General features: G+C 39.5%; 1 protein-coding gene across 2 annotated transcripts; it reads left to right on the top strand.

The window, feature by feature from the left end:
• The first annotated feature begins 445 nt into the window (after window positions 1-445).
• On the top strand, window positions 446-17,720 carry LOC124544890 (serine/threonine-protein phosphatase PGAM5, mitochondrial). 2 transcript variants are annotated; one of them, XM_047123618.1, is made up of 5 exons: window positions 446-736; window positions 927-1,099; window positions 1,184-1,398; window positions 9,839-9,969; window positions 17,328-17,720. In XM_047123618.1, the coding sequence occupies exons 1-5, from the start codon at window positions 564-566 to the stop codon at window positions 17,476-17,478; spliced, it is 843 nt and encodes a 280-aa protein (XP_046979574.1). In that variant the 5' UTR covers window positions 446-563; the 3' UTR covers window positions 17,479-17,720. The 2 variants fall into 2 exon arrangements, with proteins under 2 accessions (XP_046979574.1, XP_046979573.1); XM_047123617.1 differs by having other exon boundaries at window positions 9,836-9,969.
• Window positions 17,721-18,160: the final 440 nt, after the last annotated feature.

The following is an 18,160-nucleotide window of genomic DNA, read 5'->3' as shown; positions in this document are numbered from 1 at the left end:
GTGAGAAAACTGCTTTCGCTTTAGCAGCCACTGTCTATACCTTTTGACCACTTTCTCTGTTTCCTGCGGTTGGTCTGAATGTTTTTTACAACACAAGTTGCGAACACAGACCACGACAGAACTTCCTCCATTTCTATATTTCAAAATAACGGAATTAAAATTTTGACGTTTACGGGGAGCGTAGTCGCTTGCCACTGATATTTCTTTTCTACACCGACAGATGGCGGGCGAGTAATAGATTGGGGTTTGTGCCGTGTGAACACATCACATTTGCAGCGATCTTTTGCATGTACAGACATCTGCGCCGATGTCTGCGCAGACAGATCGTTGCGTGTGGACCGGGCTTTAGTCTGTGGTCGCGACTTTAATGTTCGACTGTGCTGACGTCATATTAGCAGGAAGTGCTGTGATACGTGTGTTTCCCTCTGATGATGTTTGGCGTCAGTAATCTTGAGAGTTTATCAGGAAAGATATGCCAGGGATATAAACAAACCAACTGTGTGTGTGGGCAGGCACATGGGAGATAAGTTGTGCGATTGAGATTGGATGTGTGGACAGTAATTATGGTTTCCGTTGCAAGGCTGAAGAATTATGTGATTGCAGGTCTTAGCGCTTGTGGGGGTGCAGCTATAGTATACTATGGACTTATTTTCGATAGAAACAGGAAACAGGCCTTGCAGGCAGCTTACACGGATAATTTTACACCAAGTGTTAAATGGGACAAAAACTGGGATAGGTTTGTATAGCTTATATCAAAATAACTCTTCAAGTGTTTGGTATTGTATGTTCTTATGCCGTGAAAAACTGCGGACTTGCGTTGGGGTTCCTTAACTTATTACAGTTGCAAAAATCTATTTGACTCTGTGAACGTTAACCCTCCTTACTTTTGTGATGTTGGACGTAGCGTATATTCTCAATTCTTACAGGATGGAGCCAACCTCACTTGTAAAATCTTCCAAAGGGAATTCAGATGACAATAGGTATAACGAGGAGTTAGAGAAACAAAAGTCAACTGCTACACGTAATTTAATACTGATACGTCATGGTCAATATAACCTATCTGGCGAAACGGACGCCGAAAGAGTTTTAACTGAACTTGGTAAGTCAGATGTAAGTTTTTGAGTATTGATTTAATGATTCAAATTAAGACACCAAATGAAGTAACGATTGTCTTCTGCTACAGGAAGGAAGCAAGCAGCTCTGACAGGGCAGAGATTGAAGGAACTTGATATGCCTTATACGTGTCTTATTCGCTCCACAATGGCACGAGCTGTGGAAACTGCAAAAATTATACATAACTACTTGCCAGATGTACCAGTGCAGGATTGCAATATGCTGGAGGAGGGTGCGCCAATACCACCGGAGCCACCAGTTGGACACTGGAAACCAGAAGTATTTGTATGTCTGATTTTAAACAATCGAATTATTGCAAAAAGAAATTTTCCTAAAACCGTATTTGATCATTTAACAAGAATGTTGTTTGGAAAATAGCATCCACTTATCAATTCCCATAATACTGAATGTATGCACTGTCAGTTACAGAACTTCACTTTTAGTGGAAGATGCAGGGAATGGAAGTGATCGCTGATGTGAAAAGAGAAGTGTCACAGCAGGAATATATCAATCGTGTTGCAGAGAAGGCAGCGTATTTAAGTGCTACAGTCTTGTAGTTGAAATTGCATTGTACTGTCATAATACTGCTGTGAATACAAATGAAACATAAGAAAATGACTATTTAGTGGTGATGGTGACATTTGTCAGGAAATGTTGGCAGAGATGGAGGCAAATTGACACCAGCCCAAAGTTGCCAGGCTCTAGGATACACATAACTCATCCACAGAATTGCCTTGAACCGTGGCTTTCAGGATGTCATGTGAAAAGGAAGTTACTAATTACTACAAATAACACATATCAAAACTAAATTTTATCATTGTAGAGCTCACTGATGATGCCTTGAAGAGTAAAGGGTATAATGCTTCTGGGATACATAAAATACAGTGCAGCAAGAAAAGGCAGTTTTTGTTTACAAAACAAATACCATAAAAGAGCTTGTCTAGAAGGGCAAGCTGTAGGGTGTACAGTAGATCCCCAAAAAGGAAACTGTCAGTCTTCACAGTTAGGCTATAATTTTCTCAGCTGATAATGTGATGTGAAACAGAGGTGAATTTGAAATGCGGTTTATGATGCACATTATGTCTTACTGAGGAATAAGTCTAAAACACTGTAAATTTCAGCAGTTTCATGCCCTAATTGTATGCTTACTAAATACACTACTGTTATAATCTGTACCATCAGCAAATGACAACTTCAAATCTATGTAGTGAATTATACAATTAGAATGAGACAATAAACTAGTGTGGCCCAGCTGCTAAATGACCAGTCTCTAATGAAGGAGAAATGTTCAGAGAGTATCATTGTGTTTGCTTTCAATAGCTTTACACATTGCAGTTTTTCTGTTCCTCCAGGTCATTAATTTAAACTACTGGAAAGTTGTCTAGTAGAAAATATACAACTGATGGAGCAGAAACTTAAAGTATATGTTCTATTGCATACTTAACAGCTGCTCAAACACTATGATTTGAAATTGCTTATGCAGGATCAACTTTCATTTCGTTGTAATGCCTTGGTTTTATTTTCTTGTAGGTCTTGAGCAGTGTTCAATTTCTCTCTTTGTCAAAAACCATACAGCTTTGCAACAGGCTCAATGAAGACAGTTGGAAGGGGTAAATTGTCTTCCACAACTTGTTTTGGAAGAATGATGTGGTCAGAATTTGCTAAATGGTTTCTCATATTCTTCCGAATAAGAGCTACATAAAGCATTGAATAGTTTAACACCATGCTTAGGATTCAGCTCAAATTGATCAGGTGTAAAATGAAGTAAATACATGGAAATATATATTAAAATGTATTATATGATTATAATAGAGGGAAACATTCCACGTAGGAAAAATATATCTAAAAACAAAGATGATGTGACTTACCAAATGAAAGTGCTGGCAGGTCGACAGACACACAAACATACACACAAAATTCAAGCTTTCGCAACAAACTGTTGCCTCATCAGGAAAGAGGGAAGCTCACACACACACACACACACACACACACACACACACACACACACACCCATCCATCCACACATATACAGACACAAGCTGTGTGTCTGTATATATATATATATATATATATATATATATATATATATATATATATATATATATATATATATATATGTGTGTGTGTGTGTGTGTGTGTGTGTGTGTGTGTGTGTGTGTGTGTGTGTGTGTGTGTGTGTGTGTGTGTGTGTGTGTGTGTGTGCGCGCGTGCGTGCGCGAGTGTATACCCGTCCTTTTTCCCCCCTAAGGTAAGTCTTTCCGCTCCCGGGATTGGAATGACTCCTTACCCTCTCCCTTAAAACCCACATCCTTTCGTCTTTGCCTCTCCTTCCCTCTTTCCTGATGAGGCAACAGTTTGTTGCGAAAGCTTGAATTTTGTGTGTATGTTTGTGTTTGTTTGTGTGTCTGTCGACCTGCCAGCACTTTCATTTGGTAAGTCATATCATCTTTGTTTTTAGATATATTAAAATGTATTATGATATAGAGTTTAAAGCTCTTACATGATTGTATTACAAATGAAGTAAACTTCTGATGACAGGAGCATTAATTTGCGCCAAATGAGGACTGATCTTCAGAATGTTGCATTAGAAGTCTAGCTTGTAACCTATTGTGCTACAAGCAAAAATGTATTCATATGAAGTTTTTACTTGCATCCAAATAATCCTCTCACAAATTCACATGTAGTTACCCCCTTCATTTGGATATCTACAGGGTTATTACAAATGATTGAGGCGATTTCACAGCTCTACAATAACTTTATTATTTGAGATATTTTCACAATGATTTGCACACACATACAAAAACTCAAAGTTTTTTTAGGCATTCACAAATGTTCGATATGTGCCCCTTTAGTGATTCGGCAGACATCAAGCCGATAATCAAGTTCCTCCCACACTCGGCGCAGCATGTCCCCATCAATGAGTTTGAAAGCATTGATGCGAGCTCGCAGTTCTGGCACGTTTCTTGGTAGAGGAGGTTTAAACACTGAATCTTTCACATAACCCCACAGAAAGAAATCGCATGGGGTTAAGTCGGGAGAGTGTGGAGGCCATGACATGAGTTGCTGATCATGCTCTCCACCATGACCGTTCCATCGGTTTTCCAATCTCCTGTTTAAGAAATGCCGAACATCATGATGGAAGTGCGGTGGAGCACCATCCTGTTGAAAGATGAAGTCGGCGCTGTCGGTCTCCAGTTGTGGCATGAGCTAATTTTCCAGCATGTCCAGATACACGTGTCCTGTAAGAAAAAGGGGCCGTAAACTTTAAACCGTGAGATTAGATTGCACAAAACACGTTAACTTTTGGTGAATTGCGAATTTACTGCACGAATGCGTGAGGATTCTCTACCGCCCAGATTCGCACATTGTGTCTGTTCACTTCACCATTAAGAAAAAATGTTGCTTCATCACTGAAAACAAGTTTCGCACTGAACGCATCCTCTTCCATGAGCTGTTGCAACCGTGCAGAAAATTCAAAGCGTTTGACTTTGTCATCAGGTGTCGGGGCTTGTAGCAATTGTAAACGGTAAGGCTTCTGCTTTAGCCGTTTCCGTAAGATTTTCCAAACCGTCGGCTGTGGTACGTTTAGCTCCCTGCTTCCTTTATTCGTCGACTTCCGCGGGCTACGCGTGAAACTTGCCCGCACGTGTTCAACCGTTTCTTTGCTCACTGCAGGCCGACCCGTTGATTTCCCCTTACAGAGGCATCCAGAAGCTTTAAACTGCGCATACCTTCGCCGAATGGAGTTAGCAGTTGGTGGATCTTTGTTGAACTTCGTCCTGAAGTGTCGTTGCACTGTTATGACTGACTGATGTGAGTGCATTTCAAGCACGACATACGCTTTCTTGGCTCCTGTCACCATTTTGTCTCACTGCGCTCTCAAGCACTCTGGTGGCAGAAACCTGAAGTGCGGCTTCAGCCGAACAGAACTTTGAGTTTTTCTATGTATCTGTAGTGTGTCGTGACCATATGTCAATGAATGGAGCTACAGTGAATTTATGAAATCGCTTCAATCATTTGTAATAGCCCTGTATGAGCAAGTCGCTTACACACCCTCTTATTCTTGGAACACTCAAAAACAGTTTTTTTGTCATTTTTTATTGATGTATTTGTACAGTGTTGTACTACTCACCAGTTGTAACTGATTTTCTGAAACGTAATTTCCAATACAAGGTATCACTGCGAACAACCTTTACGACAGTTGGAGCAGCGTGCTAGCCAGTGATTTCGCAGGCATCCCATGATTCAAGTGGATCATTTTAGTGAGCGTTCAAGTTATTTGAATGTCGTTTGAATTTTTTTACATACTGAAATTTGTGAGGAAATTTTATGCTTATGACAACCATTGTAAACTATTTCCACAAAGTACTGAGATACCCTATTGCTATCACAACATTAATCAACAAATCTAAACACACCTTTTTTTGTCTGGTTTGTAAATGGGTAGATTCCTAATTTTTGGGGTTCTCAAGTCACTGGTGAAATCCATTTTTCTCTGCCATGTCACATTTCCTAGATATACAACAGATTGTCAAAAAGTACTAGCGAACAGTGACAAAATTAAATCAGACAAGAAATAAATATTCAGAACTTGATACTATTTAATATGTATATATGGACACCTTGCCAATGGAAGATATGAATGAATTAAAAACATATTTTCAGTTTTAATCTCCCATATTATTTGAAAAATGTGGCAGTGCTCTTCTATTGTTTGCTGATTCATCACTCTCCCTAACAAGACCCCATAAATAGTCACCCATCATCAAAGGGTTCCAATGATTTTGATAAAGGTTTTCAATGACATTAGCCTCTTTGGGTATTGAAATGAATCAGTAGTAACAGTTGAAAATTTGTGCCAGACCGGAGTCCAACTGAGACCTCCTGCTTAATGCGAGTGGTCATGTTAACAGTCTAAGCCATATGAGTACACTTCACATTGAATCCAGCCTATTACACACTAAAAGTGTAGGGGGAAACAAGGAGGTGGCTGCTATAACACTGTAGCCCAATTTTAAATGTTAATAATTCATCAACTTGGTGATAAACTTGGTTACCACCCTTCAGGAATCTTAAACTGGGAGTCTTAAAGGCATTGAATATCATGAAATGACTTCGGGATGGGATAAGATCATGGGAAATTGGTACGGGGAATGGCAGATGCTATTCCTACAATTTTACTATGTGGAGTAGGGCAAATAATAGGTGCACCATGTGTATGGTTATCATTAACTTCCTGTTGTGGTGCCTTTGGAGCTAGACACTGGGGGTGCCAGTTTAACAGCTGCTGCCTACTATAGTGTCATTCTTAACTTCTGACCAGCAATGGGAAAACTACATCTTTCTATCTAGTGGCATCTACACAGCATGTTTATTAGGCCCAAGAATTCTGCCTTACTTACCTGCAATATTCACCCACTAGAGGAACAACTTTCCAGCAATTGCCTACAAATAAGACACTTAAGGACCAGTGCAAAAGAGCACTTAAGTGACAAGAAGCATAAAGGCTCTTTAAAAAGTTTGCAGTAAGAGCCTTACTGTGAGCCTCCCAGTTTCATATTACACAAATTACTGGATCAACTGTGAAGTAGTAGCTCTGGCAAACAGTGAATTTGTTGTGTTGTACACACAGCCCAATCTAGAGAATGCCTTTTACTGTTTCATTGTTTTCTCTCATAAATTGCTCAGAGACACCTTCTGTAAGAATTCACTATATATGACACTGAATGAAAACTTTTTAGGCACACATGCAGCTGAGAGATGACCCCATCATATACGAGGGTAATCCCAAAAGTAAGGTCTCCTATTTTTTTTAAATTAGTACATAGACCTGTTTATTTCTACAATGGTTTACATCAGTTTACAGCATGAACATTTAGCTACTTTTTGGCATAATCACTATTTCTGTTGATGCATTTTTGTAGACACTGTGGCAATTTTTGTGTGCCCATGTCATACCAGCTCACTGCCATGCTGTTCAGAAAGTTATGGACCTCTTCTTTCACCTCGTTGTCAGAGCTGAATCGCTTTCTGGCCAAATGTTCTTTTAAACTAGGGAAAAGGTGATAGTCACTGGGCGCGTGAAGTCAGGACTATAGGGTGGGTGGGTGATTATGTTCCACTGAAACTGTTGCAGGAGAGCTACGGTTTGCCGAGCGATGTATGGGCAAGCGTTGTCATGGAGAATGTGTACACCCTTGCTCAACATTCCTCTTCTCAGGTTCTGAATTGCCCGTTTGAGTTTCACAATACCTGTCAGTGCTAATTGTGGTCCCAATGGGCATAAAGCTGATCAACAATAACCCTTTCAGATCCCAAAAAGCGGTTGTCATGACTTTAACGGCAGACCGTTTGTTTGAATTTCCGCGGCTTTGCCGAAGAAGGATGCCTCACTGGCATGATTGTTGCTTGGTCTCAGGTGTAAAGTGGTATGCCAAGTTTTCGTCACCCGTGACAATTGAGTCCAGAAAGTTGTCCTGTTTGTCTGCAAGGCGGTGAAGAAATGTGCGGAAAGCATCAACTCATTGGCACATGTGGTCCTCAGTCAGCATGCGTGACACCCATCTTGCACACACCTTCTGGTAATTCAATGTTTCCTTTAAAGTTCTGTGAGCGGTGCTTCGAGAAATCTCAGGAACCATTGTGCAGTGTTCACCCAGGGTGATCCGCTGATCTTCACGCATGCTTTGCTCAACCTTCAACACTGTCTCCTCAGAAATTAACGGTCTCCCGCTCGAGAATTTCGGTCCGACCAGCTGCAAACACTCTACACCACTTGCGAACATTTTTGACATCCGTGCACAACTCACCATACACTTCCATCAATTGGTGATTGATTTCAATCGGTGCAGTGCCCTTTGCATTAAAAAACCGAATAACTGCGTGCAGTTCGCACTTGGTGGTAACATCCAACAGGAGCTCCATTCTCAATGGCTGCCAAGCCAAGACATCACCTCAGTGTGGCATGTGCATGTTTATACACAGTGCGTGAAGCACTCTTCATAACAGTGTGACCAACCGCCACACAGAGTTCTGTACTTATAAAAAAATAGGAGACCTCACTTTTGGGATTACCCTCATAGTTAATCTGCTCTAATTCTTTGAATGCCCTTCAGGTTACGCATAGCTGATGGTGGGTGTAGTAGTTATGAATGGGAGTTGAAAGTGCTGGTCTGAAAGTTCCCAATGATTTTTAAAAATCATGATACGTGAAATATTGTATAAGATAGAAGACAATTTTCTTGTATTATAGTTACATATCACACTTTGCACAAGAAGTCTTAGCATGCCAATTGCTGCAGTATTCAGAGACACGGATTGATCTTTGGGTACCTATTCTCAGTGAATAGTATCTGTGCAAACAGATTAGATCTCCAGCTGTGTACAAGGCATGAGGATAAAATCTGTCATTTCTGTTGAACCCCGTCTTTCCACTGGCAGTGAGAAAGTTATGTAGTTTGAGAGTACCTCCAAAGCCTGTGGTCTGTGTTATTGATTAGTCATACAGAAGTCTGGTATTCAATTTGTAGTATTCATACAAGGCTTTTCAGTGATGGGAAAATTTGGAATAGAGTTCAGTAATCCTTGTGGGGTCAAAAGAGAAGCTACTTCAGAAAATAAGTAGCAAAATTGATACGCAATATGCTAAATTAGGATCAAATTTAAGCATGCGAACATAACATTTAATGCACATTCTCTCGTAATGTGGAGAAAACGAATCACAAGTAGCAGTCCAAAGTGGTGTTTTCATTCCACGACAATGCCCCAACCCATTCTCCACAGGACAGCCACATATTCTGTTTATTTGGCTATCAAATTTCCCCTTGCTCCCATATCCTCTTGAGATGGAACCTGGTGACTTCTTTCTATTTTCTTGAAGGAAGAAAACACTGTGTTGCAGGCATTTTCAGAAAGATGACAAGATGATTTGCAAGGTGACACATTTAGTGAATAGCCAAAATTCAGACTTCTGCAACGAAGGTTATTGGGAGATTTGTGTGATGGTTTGCACTGTGTGAGCAAAATCTGTTAGCACCCCATGAGGGAAGCTCTGAGAAACATTCAGTGTCACATTGCCCTATGATGTTTGGGTCTATGCCTTTTTCTCCATTGATGGATCCAACTACTTCCACACCTTGATTTACTCCTCTGCGTCAGGTTCATAGTAACACACCCAGCACCTGTCAATGGTGACTAAATGGCTAAAGAAGTAATTTTAATTGCTCTGATACAACTGCAACATTTCCGTTGCTGCCTCAGTTTGGCAGTTTCCATTATTAACTTGGAGCAGATGTTGCATAAGATGAACCGAAAACGTGGCCATTTAAACCTCTGCACCACTCTTCGTTAAATGCTCTTAACAACTGTGGCTGTGGTGGCAGGTCAGTATGGTATGCAGCTAAACTTGACTTACGCTCTTGTAGGGAGTAGTTTTATGCTAACAGATATCACAAAGAAATTATTTTAATGTTTCAAAGAAGTGAGTTGATGTGTTTCAATTTCCCCTCAGAACTTATTGAGTGATAATCTGCTGTCCTCACAGTAGTTACAATATTGTTGCTCTCACAAACTGGTAACTGCTCTGTTTAGCTGAGTAAATGACCTTTGTTTTTTTAGAGAGAGAGAGAGAGAGAGAGAGAGTGGGGGGAGGGGGGCGGTGCACACTAATTTAATTAAATACATTCTTTTGAATGAATATTAAGACAGTTCTTCTGTTTGACAGCAGTTTCATCGTGATGGTGCTCGAATTGAGGGTGCATTCAGGAAGTATTTTCATAGAGCCAAACCCAGTCAAACTTCGGACAGCTATGAGATCCTTGTCTGTCATGCAAATGTCATTCGCTACTTTGTGTGCAGGTTTGTATTTTCAATTTTTGTGTAACATATTACAGTCTGATAGTTATTTTATTTTATAATTTTGTTAATTAATAATGTTAAATGATTTGTGACCAGATCATCATCTCACTGTATGCTCAATACTATTTTCTTGGCACAGAGAGTAAATGCATGGTCTGTGTAGAGTGACTTGAGGAAACAATTATGAAAATAAATACAGTTTAGTCATGGGAAAAACAATTTGCAATGCGACAGCATTTCAATGTACTGCAATTTCCATACAAAAATTACTGTCTAGAAGTACAATTACTGTTTCAGTAAAACTTTTTACCTGTTCATATTAAGAGCTCTTCCGTATTCAAGCAAGATACACATGGTTGCTGTACAATAATAGCTGGTTTGTTGCATCAATAACCAGTTTGGGGATTTATACATATTATAAAGATATCAGATGTCCTGTAACTTCTTTTGACTTTTTCAGCATGTTTCTTCCAAGAACTTTCTTGTGGTTATGCAGGTGCTGTAGTTTGCATCTATCAGGGCTGTTCAATAAAGAATGATCATAATTTTTTTTGGCAACATACCTTTACTCATCCTCATAATTTTGATGGTCCTTCTCAAAGTAGTCTCCCATGAATGTGATGCACTTGTCCCAGCGTTTCTGCCAGTCTTCAACTACATGCTGGAAACCACTTGTTGAGAGGTCCTATAAAATCGCATTCGCAGCCTTCACCACTGCTTCTGATGATTGATAATGCCTCCCACGAAGGTGTTACTTCATGTTAGGGAGCAGAAAGAAGTCACATTGGGCTAAATCTGGACTATAGGGAGGGTGAGGGATGCACTTCACATTGAGTTTTGCAAGATATTCAGCAACAACATTGGCAATATGCGGCCGCGCATTATTGTGGTGCAGCATCCAGCCTGCATCTCGGAAATGTGCTCTTTTGCGCCTGATATGGACTTGAAATGTTTTCAGGATATCCCTGCAGTATGTCCAGTTACTGATGTGTGTGTGCAGGTACAACATGCTGATAAACCATTCCACGAATATCAAAAAATGAGATGACCATAACTTTCCCAGCAGAAGCAACCACTCTTGCTTTTTTGGGGGTTGGTGATGGAGATTCACACAATGAGCTTTGCTGTTTGCTCTCAGGATCAAAATGATGTAGCCAAGTTTCATCAGCAGTGATTACATTTGAAAGAAATTCTGGATCTTTCTCTAACGTCAACTTTAACTGCATGCAGACATGCAAACGAATGTCCTTTTATTCAGGAATCAACAGTCTTGGAATCCGTAGCGCACAAACGTGTCGTGTAATTTTTCTGTCACCAACATGTGGGTGGCAGCCAATGAAATGTTCAGTGTTTCAGAATGTGATCTTAAGGTAATTCGTCAATCCTCTCTCACAATGACAGCAGCAGTGTTGATGTTTTCTTCCATAAGAGCAGTAACTGGAGCACCAGGTCCACCTTCCTTTGAAATTGATTGCCTCCCCTCTTTAAAAAATTTAAACCAACTTCAAACTGTGCTGTAGGGAAGAACAGACTCTCCATAGGCCTCCTGTAACATTGTATAGGCCTCAGCTGAAGATTTGTTGAGACAAAAGCAGAATTTCGAAGCCGCATATTGTTCCGCGTGTGTTACCTCCATTGTAGTGGTAGGCGATACTGAACATGTCTGACCTTGCCTGCCTCTCACAGGTGGGAACCAGGAGTCCCAACAGTGAAACTACTACGGCGTGTTTGTTGCACATTAAGCTAACAGAATATCATAAGATTAAATTTTAGCATGAGAAATTATGACCATAAAAAATTATGATCATTCTGTAGTGAACAGCCCTCATATATACCATGCAGTGGGACTGAGGCTGTATTATAATGGTTCCCAAAATTGATATGCAAGCCATTAACAAAACTTTCCAATCTCAGTATCTAAGTCAAGTTGCAGTGAACTTCTCTGTATGTTCTATGTACCCCTTCATTCAGTGTTGCCAACAGTTTATCCTCCAGTAAGTTTTGCTGTAGCCATTATAACTTTATAGTCGGTAATGTTGAGTAGAAGGAAGAGTTTAGCATGCACTTTCCTTTTGGGTATAACAGTAAATAATTGCTTCAACTAAATTTTACCATCGTTTGGAGACGAATTCTATAAGTTTCACTCTCTTCCAACCATTACATCCTCCATTACATTCCACACTCTGCAATCTCATTCTCATGTCCTGCAATATATCTTCTATCAAAATCAGTAGAATTGGGTAATAAGTTCCAATTCTTGAAAATTATGTTCGCCATCGCATTTTGCAAGTGACCGACTACACAAATTAATTGAAGAGGAATTTGTCAGCAAGAAGACAAGGTGGAACAGCAGTTAAATGATTGGAAATTGTCTCGATTTAGTTTTTTGGTTTCTATGGCTTGCTGTTTCAGACAAGCTCTTGATTTTTCTTTTACTGAGGCTTTTGTAAATTTCCTCTGCCATCTGCCATGAAGTTATATATACGCTGTAGATTCAGTCGTTTCTAGGTTATTTTCTTGCATAGTATTTTCCTTTGTCTTACCTCACTATGCTTTCCATATGTATTCTGGCCACATTGCACTGATGGTTTATTTCTCCTTGTTCATAAATTTACTTCATTCCAGATCCCGTTCTTCTCCACTGCCTATTCATATTAATAATTACCAGCATGTTTTCGGAGGAGGAGGATAACAAGGTAACATATCATGCAAGTAAATCAACAATTTGGCATTTTAAAGCCACAGAAACTAAAAGCATGACTTCTTGCAGAAATATATATATATCAAATTTCAAAGAGAAGACCAACACTAGCTGCAATCAGACATTTCAGTGTTGAAAATTGAAAGTTTGTGCCAGACCGTGACTCAAACTTGGATCTCCTGATAATGCAAGTGTTTGTTTTAACCCTGGAGTGGTCGATGTCTGAGAGACACCAGCTGCACTTCGTTCACTCACTGTTGTACAACCAATACACTGGCAGCTGTGTGGTGCCATCTGCCTGTCAGTTAACTAGATACAGACGTATTCAGCTCATCAGTATCGCATTAGTCGCCGTAGGAGATTGTTTTCGGAGCTGCATCGCTGGAGTCTACCAGATGCCACGCGACCTTTTGCCATTACTGGAGGTGTATATTAAATTTTTTATTTAACGTAGTAGCTTTTAATACTTGTTAGTAACAGCTGTTGCTAACAGGTATTTTTGTTTACCTTCAGATCCAACATGAGTTCACAGAAGACCTACAATTTGGAAAATGAACATGATAGGGAAATTGCACTCCGACTACTGTTCGAGGAATCTGATGATGAGTTTGATATTTACAATGATGTGTAAGAAGACAATGTGGAAACAAGAGAAGAAGATTCGAATACTGAGCAAGATGTGGACTCCAGTGAGTGTGATGGTGATGATCATGTGGACGAATGTTTTCTGGGAAGAAACAAATCCACAAAATGGTCAAAAGTGTGTCCCCCAAAAATGTTCGTATTCAACGACAAAACATTGTTACTCATTTACCTGGAGTGAAAGGAGCCACTAAGAATGCCAGAACACCGATGGAACACTGGGAGTTACTTTTTGATGGTGCATTACTTTCTAGTATTGTTGATCACACAAATAAAAAGATTTATGAAGTACAGAAAAATTATTCCAGGGAAAGGGATGCTCAACTGACCGATGTATCTGAAGTAAAAGCTCTGTTAGAAATATTGTATTTATGTGCTGCAAGCAAAGATAATACTAACACCCAAGATAGATGGGCAGCCAATAAAATGGGAATTGAGTTATGTTGTCTGATAATAGCTGAAAAACGATTTAGGTTCCTGTTGTATTGCTAGAAGTTCAACAAGGATATCCAAGAGGAAAGGAAGAAGGTGGATAATTTAGCCCCCATATGAGGTGTTTTCACCCTTTGTGGAAAATTGTAGAAATGCTTATTCTGTCGGGGAGTGCTGTACTACTGATGAAAAGCTGGAAGCTTTTAGGGGCAAGTGTTTCTTCAGACATTACACCCCTAGCAAACCAAATAAGTATGGGCTCAAAATATTTGCTTTGGTGGATGCTAGGATGTATTACACAGCCAACTTGGAAATTTATGCTAGTAAGCAGCCTACAGGGCCATTTGCAGTTAGCAACAAACCAACAGATGTTGTGAAACGTCTCATTAATGAGATCTCAGGAACTGGATGTAATATAACTAGAAAATTGGTTCACATCATTAGAGTTAGCTGACTACTTGCATCATAAGACTCTTACTCTGGTTGGAACTATAGGGAAGAATAAACCTGAGATTCCGCCAGAGTTTACGCAAGCGAGAACAGGGAAATAAGAACCACACTGTTTGGGTTTCAGAAAAACTCAATTCTAATGTCATATGTCACCAAGAAAAACAAGATGGTTCTGATACTATCCACAATGCATCATGATAATGGAATTGATGCCACTTCTGGCAATAAGAAAAAGCCAGAAATGATAACATTTTATAATGCAAGCAAATCAGGAGTTGATACTGTCGATCAGCTATGCGGCACGTACAATGTATCAAGAAAAACCAACAGATGGCCAGTGGTGATGTTTTATACCATGATGAACATTGCAAGTATCAATGCGCAAATAATATACCATGCAAATAACAGCAGTGCTCGCATCAGGCACAGCTAGTTTCTGCAACTTTTGGCGCATAATCTAGCTGACGATTACTTGTGTCAATGTTCCCAGTGCTTATCGTTGCCAAGAAATCTCAGACAAGATATTCAGAATCTTTTTCCAGATGTGGCCGCTGTCCAACCTACAGAAGAGGACCAAAGCTCAAAAAGACCGAATTGCTGTAAATTTGGTAGTTAAAAAAACCGGTACACCAAGTACAGATGCTGCAGCTGTAAGAAATATTTGTGTTTACAACGTGCACAGCAAGTATGTGCTGAGTGCTGAGAGTAGTGTCCACTGAATGTGATATTTCTGTTATAATTTGTACAACGCAATTAAATAGCAACATTTCCGTACAAAGACTGTAATGCAAGTTTTTGAAAAGTGTATGTTAGTTTTCCACATTTGTGATGAAAGGCATTAAAAATTACATAATGTGACAGTCAGCAGTTTTATGAAGCACATTTATACTTAAAAATCAGGAAAATAAATTATTTTCCATTGGTCACAATGCACTCCTCTCTTTTATAGTACTTGATTAGTGTTTTTACAAATATAAACTTGAACAGATTGAACTAAAAGTACATTATTGGCGCAATAATGCTTATGGCATCTGTGAGACGCTATGCGACCTACAATGAAACAATATCCTGTGCGACCACTGCAGGGTTAACCGCTACGGCCATATGGACACACTTCCCTTCCGCCGCAAATTCTTAACTTGTTACACTAGTAGTGTCCACTGCTCGTGCACTTACTTGCTCACAGTGAGTCCTTTATTGCTGCAAGATGCTCAGTTTCATTTGTGCCTCAGCACTGAAGTTATCATGGAGGTCATGCCTATAGATATACTGTATGTGGGATGAATCACTTTAGCCTGCACCACAAATATTGTATAGATGGAACGTGCTATCGATGAGCGGTTTTCACAGAAGTGATTGATAGTCAGGGGCTTATGTTGTTAGCCAATTAACAGATCGTAGTAATGCTTAGAGAGTGTATTTTTTCTGGAAACATTTTTTTGTAACATGGAACAGTACCTATTGACATTAAAAAACTAAAAGTAGGGTAAATTAGTATGTCAGTGATGTTTGTTTGCCAGGATTCTAAGGTTTATGATATATTTTATTTTGAAAAGTTCGCGTCCCGATAATTGTATAATACCTGTGGTAGCACACAGTAAAGAACAACATAAGTGTGTACAGTAGTTATGTGGACTCTGATCAGTAACAAGACAATTGATTGTCGCAAGTATTCAAAATGACCATGACAGTGTTAATACACACCTGCAATTTGTTATGGAACAACTGCGTACACATGCTAGCATTTCAATGGAGATGTTTGGGCAGGCTGCAGTAATACATTGTTGCATATCGTTGGTTGTAGTTGATATGCCCTTGTAGACAACATCTTTCAGCTTTCCCCGCAGAAAAAAGTCTACAAGCATCAAATCTTGGGAATGGGCCAACCAAAGTAAAAGTCCTGTATGTCCAGTCAAAGGATTTGGAAATAATTTTTGAAGACAGGCTCTGACACTTTATGCATTATGAGCTGGACAGCCATCATATTGGTACCATAGGTTTCTCCTGGTCTGCAGTGACCTTGGAAGATGGACTATAGGGAGGTAGCAATACCTGTGCACATTTAGTATTCCATCTGTGAAAAACAGATCTGTGAACTGATGGTTCACTATCACACAGCACGTGTTATACTCCACAAATAGTGATGTTCACCTGACAAAGCCAACGGGGTTTGTCAACAGGTCAGTAATCCATGTTTTGGCAGTTTACGTGGCCTTGATTGGTAATAGTGGTTTCATCAGGAGTATCCTGTTGTAATGCCCATGTACAAAAGTTAACATGATTCTGATAATCATTTCCATGCAGCTCGTGATGGAGAGATATGTGATAGGAATGGAACCTATATCGATGGAGAATGCAGAGGCCACTTGCCTGATTCACGCCACTTTCTTATGAGATTGCATGAGAGCTAACATGTGGGTCAACTCCAACAGCAGCAAGAATGTTAATTTTCCTGCCTTCTGTCATCACTTGTTTTCTTCTGTTACACTGTCTGTGTGTTACAATACAACTTTAACATATCTGGTTGAAGAGGTTGATAAATAATTGTTGAGATGGTTGACATCTATCAGGACATCTTGCCGCATACATCATACAAAATTGAACTGCGTTCTTCGTACACACTCCTTACACCATGAGCATGTTGGCTTTTTCTGCATTGGTTAATTCTATCATCCACACATGACCTAGTGCTTGGACAGTCACACACTGACTGACTAACAAGTCACTTTGCACTCAAGGAACACACAAGCACACTGTAAGAAAACATAACAACATCATACCTAGCAACTATGCTGGTTGAATGGCACAAAAAGGTGTTGGTAACGAAATTTTTCGAAATAAGATATCTTGTAAATGAATGAGACTTTCACTCTGCAGCCAAGTGTGCACTGATATGAAACTTCCTGGCAGATTAAAACTGTGTGCCGGACTGAGACTCGAACTCGGGACCTACTTTCAGGGTTCCTCTTCAAAATGACATATGTATGATATCTGTACAATGTTTGGTTCTTGTGCAATAAATAATTGAAAGCGTTTCTGGACTTTATGTACACCCTTTAAACTATCCATTTACGTTTATTCATTTCTGATGTTTGAAATTGTGTTGTTGTTTTTTTTTTCTTCATTTCTCTAGAGCACTGCAGTTTCCTCCTGAAGCTTGGTTGCGTCTGAGCCTGAACCATGCAAGTATTACATGGATTGTCATCCGTCCCAGCGGATTTGTTTACTTACGTTCTCTTGGTGACACCGGTCACATGCCTGCAGCAGACATTACATCCACATAAACTTTGAGAGGAGAAACTAGTTTTTTTAAGTGGAGTTGATTATTGTTGCTATTTTTGGACTGAGCACAACTGTGGAAAAAATATGATGTGTACTTTTGATCTGTTTGCTGTGTAATTAGATTGTGTGAAGTGACATTTTTTGTGTGTGTGATAACCAGCTTTTTAAGGAATCTTCAGACATTTAGTGCCTGTTGTAGGGAAATTTTTTGGGTTATTAACAGAAATGAGACTTCCACCTTCTATTCTTGAGCTGCATTTGTTTTTTACCAACAAGACATATTGAACATTTTAGCACTAAAATATGGTGGTGTATTTCATTTGAACATTTTGTGTGACATTTGGAATGTGTTATTCACTGTATATTCATTTAGTTAAATTTATTTAAAATATTGGACAGTTAGTAAAATTAGAAATGTTGTGTATCGAAAAGACAACATTGAAGATGATGAGGATCAGTAGTCATAGCACTGCCTATCATGCAGACCATTGAGGCAAGTCACCAGACACCAACTTGATGTGAAATGATGACTGATGAATAGGATAAAACTGTTGGAAGACACACATTGAGCTGCTTGAAAATTTTAGTTAATTTATGTAAGATTTACTCTGCAAGTCAAATAGGCTTTCTTTGAAAAATTTTACAATGCATATGGCAACTAGACAGATATCCACTGAACAGAAA

This window comes from Schistocerca americana, chromosome 8 (genome assembly GCF_021461395.2).
Source record: "Schistocerca americana isolate TAMUIC-IGC-003095 chromosome 8, iqSchAmer2.1, whole genome shotgun sequence".
NCBI classification, from domain to species: domain Eukaryota; kingdom Metazoa; phylum Arthropoda; class Insecta; order Orthoptera; family Acrididae; genus Schistocerca; species Schistocerca americana.
This window is presented reverse-complemented; position numbering and strand designations above follow the sequence as displayed.